This window comes from Hypanus sabinus, unplaced genomic scaffold, assembly GCF_030144855.1.
Source record: "Hypanus sabinus isolate sHypSab1 unplaced genomic scaffold, sHypSab1.hap1 scaffold_726, whole genome shotgun sequence".
Classification (NCBI taxonomy): Eukaryota; Metazoa; Chordata; class Chondrichthyes; order Myliobatiformes; family Dasyatidae; genus Hypanus; species Hypanus sabinus.
The window spans coordinates 142,006-143,869 of record NW_026781577.1 but is presented as its reverse complement, the minus strand read 5'-3'; the positions used below and the strand labels follow the sequence as shown (position 1 = coordinate 143,869).

The following is a 1,864-nucleotide window of genomic DNA, read 5'->3' as shown; positions in this document are numbered from 1 at the left end:
GGAATGACGTTTAGAAGATAAAGAAAGGCATGGGTAATCCGTGTGTTTCCCAGGATTGTAATGTCTGATACCAGAGGACGTCCATTTAAAGTGGGAGGGCGTCATTCCGAAGGATATAGAAAGCCCAGGTTAATTGCACAGACAGTGGTGTGTGCCTGGCACAGGCTGCCCGGAATGGTGGTAATTGTAGATAGGTTAGAAAACTTTAAGAGATGATTAGACAGGTAGAATCAGCATAAAGGCAGGATATCTCCATTGTGTAGGCGGAGGGTATTTGGTTAATTGACCATTTATTGACTGACTGAATTGGTACGGTACATTGTTGAGCGAGAGGTCTGTGTTCTATATTCTAAGAGATTAAAATAAGAGTGTAGTAAAGACTCCACTGCCGACCATAACTGCATTCGACTGTCCACTGTGTCGGTAGTCAGGGGATATCAGTCGGACGTCTAGCCGCGTGGAACTCCCTCAGACATTCGTATTTGAGGCGAGGTTGGGGGTTTGGGGCTGGGTCTCCGATTCCAGCCTCTGCTCGGCCAAGGCCAGATGAAGCGAAGTGAGGATGGAGCGCCTGAAGACCTGGTGGAATTCGCGGCCAACGAAGACATAGAGAAGCGGGTTGAGGGCGCTGTTGAAGGAGGCCAGGGCAACAGTGAATAATGACAGGTCCGGTGGAATCGGTTTCACGATTGCAACGAGGTTGCAGACAGTGTTCGGGATCCAACAGATCATAAAGGTGATGACAACGGTGATGATGAGGCAGACAGACTTCTTAGATTTTACGAACCTGTTCTCTTGCAGCCTACAACCAACCAGGGAGTAGCTGGTGATCATAATTAGAAGGGGAAGACAGAAGATGAAAACAAACCAAAATGGCTGCAAGACAGTCAATTCCTTCTTCCAATCCTGAAGCAGGAGGACGGGCTTGCACATGGCGAAGGCTAGGATCCAGATTCCGAAGCAAGCCCCACGAGCCCATGTGAGGCTCAGTTGTTGCTGGAACCACGAAGGCCGAGTAATAGCCAGGCAGCGGCAGATGCTGATCAGACATAACAGATAAATGCTGGCGGTTGCGTTGAGGAACGTCAACGTCCTAATAAACTCCATGGAAAAGTAGGCGTTGTCCCCAAAGCAGATCAGGGAGATGTTTGCCATTCTGAAGGGAAGGGTGAGGCAATAGATCAGGTCAGCCAGAGCCAGGTTCAGGAAACACACCGTGTGGACCTTACTCTTCATCTTGAAGCCCGTCACCCAGATGACTGCGCCATTGCCCGGGACGCCCAGTAGGACGGTGAGGGTGAAGATGACCATTGACACGACGGAAGGTGCTCCCCACTCCATTCTGTTTCCATCGGCCATGGAATTGTGAGAGGAGAGATTCCCAGCGAGCGTCGAACTGGTCATTCCTTCGGAGAACGACATTGTCGGATCTGGTAGATGAGATATCGTGGAAGTGAGAGGGGTGCAGAATGGAGAGGTGGCGAATTCAGGAGGAGGTGTGAGAGCGAAGAGGGGACGAGAGGATGAGGAGCAGAGATGGGATGTAACACGGAAGAGAAACCTGACACAGCGCAACGGCAGTGAGGCTGGCGGAAGTCTGCTGCAGCGCAGAGACCACAGTCGTCTCGCATTCCAGGCCACTTAACCCTGACCGGCATGTCCCCGATCTGTCAACGACCATGTGATGTATGGCCGTACATTAGAGAAAGTCACGCGCGGCCGATCTCCGTTAAGGAAATGCACCCGACCACTGACGTATTGTGGATCTTGCGTCGGCCTCTACAGCCAGCCGAGGACCCAAGGATGACAATTCCGTAGAAGAACATTCTACTGGACTGGAGCGATCAAGCTACTACCAGTACTA

The 1,864-nt window shown here is 51.3% G+C and overlaps 1 protein-coding gene across 1 annotated transcript; it reads right to left on the bottom strand.

Annotated features, from left to right (window-relative positions):
* Positions 1 to 468: 468 nt before the first annotated feature.
* On the bottom strand, positions 469 to 1,422 carry LOC132389975 (C3a anaphylatoxin chemotactic receptor-like). Its single transcript, XM_059962556.1, has one exon. It carries the CDS (start codon positions 1,420 to 1,422, stop codon positions 469 to 471), a length of 954 nt encoding a protein of 317 aa, XP_059818539.1.
* Between the last annotated feature and the right edge of the window lie 442 nt (positions 1,423 to 1,864).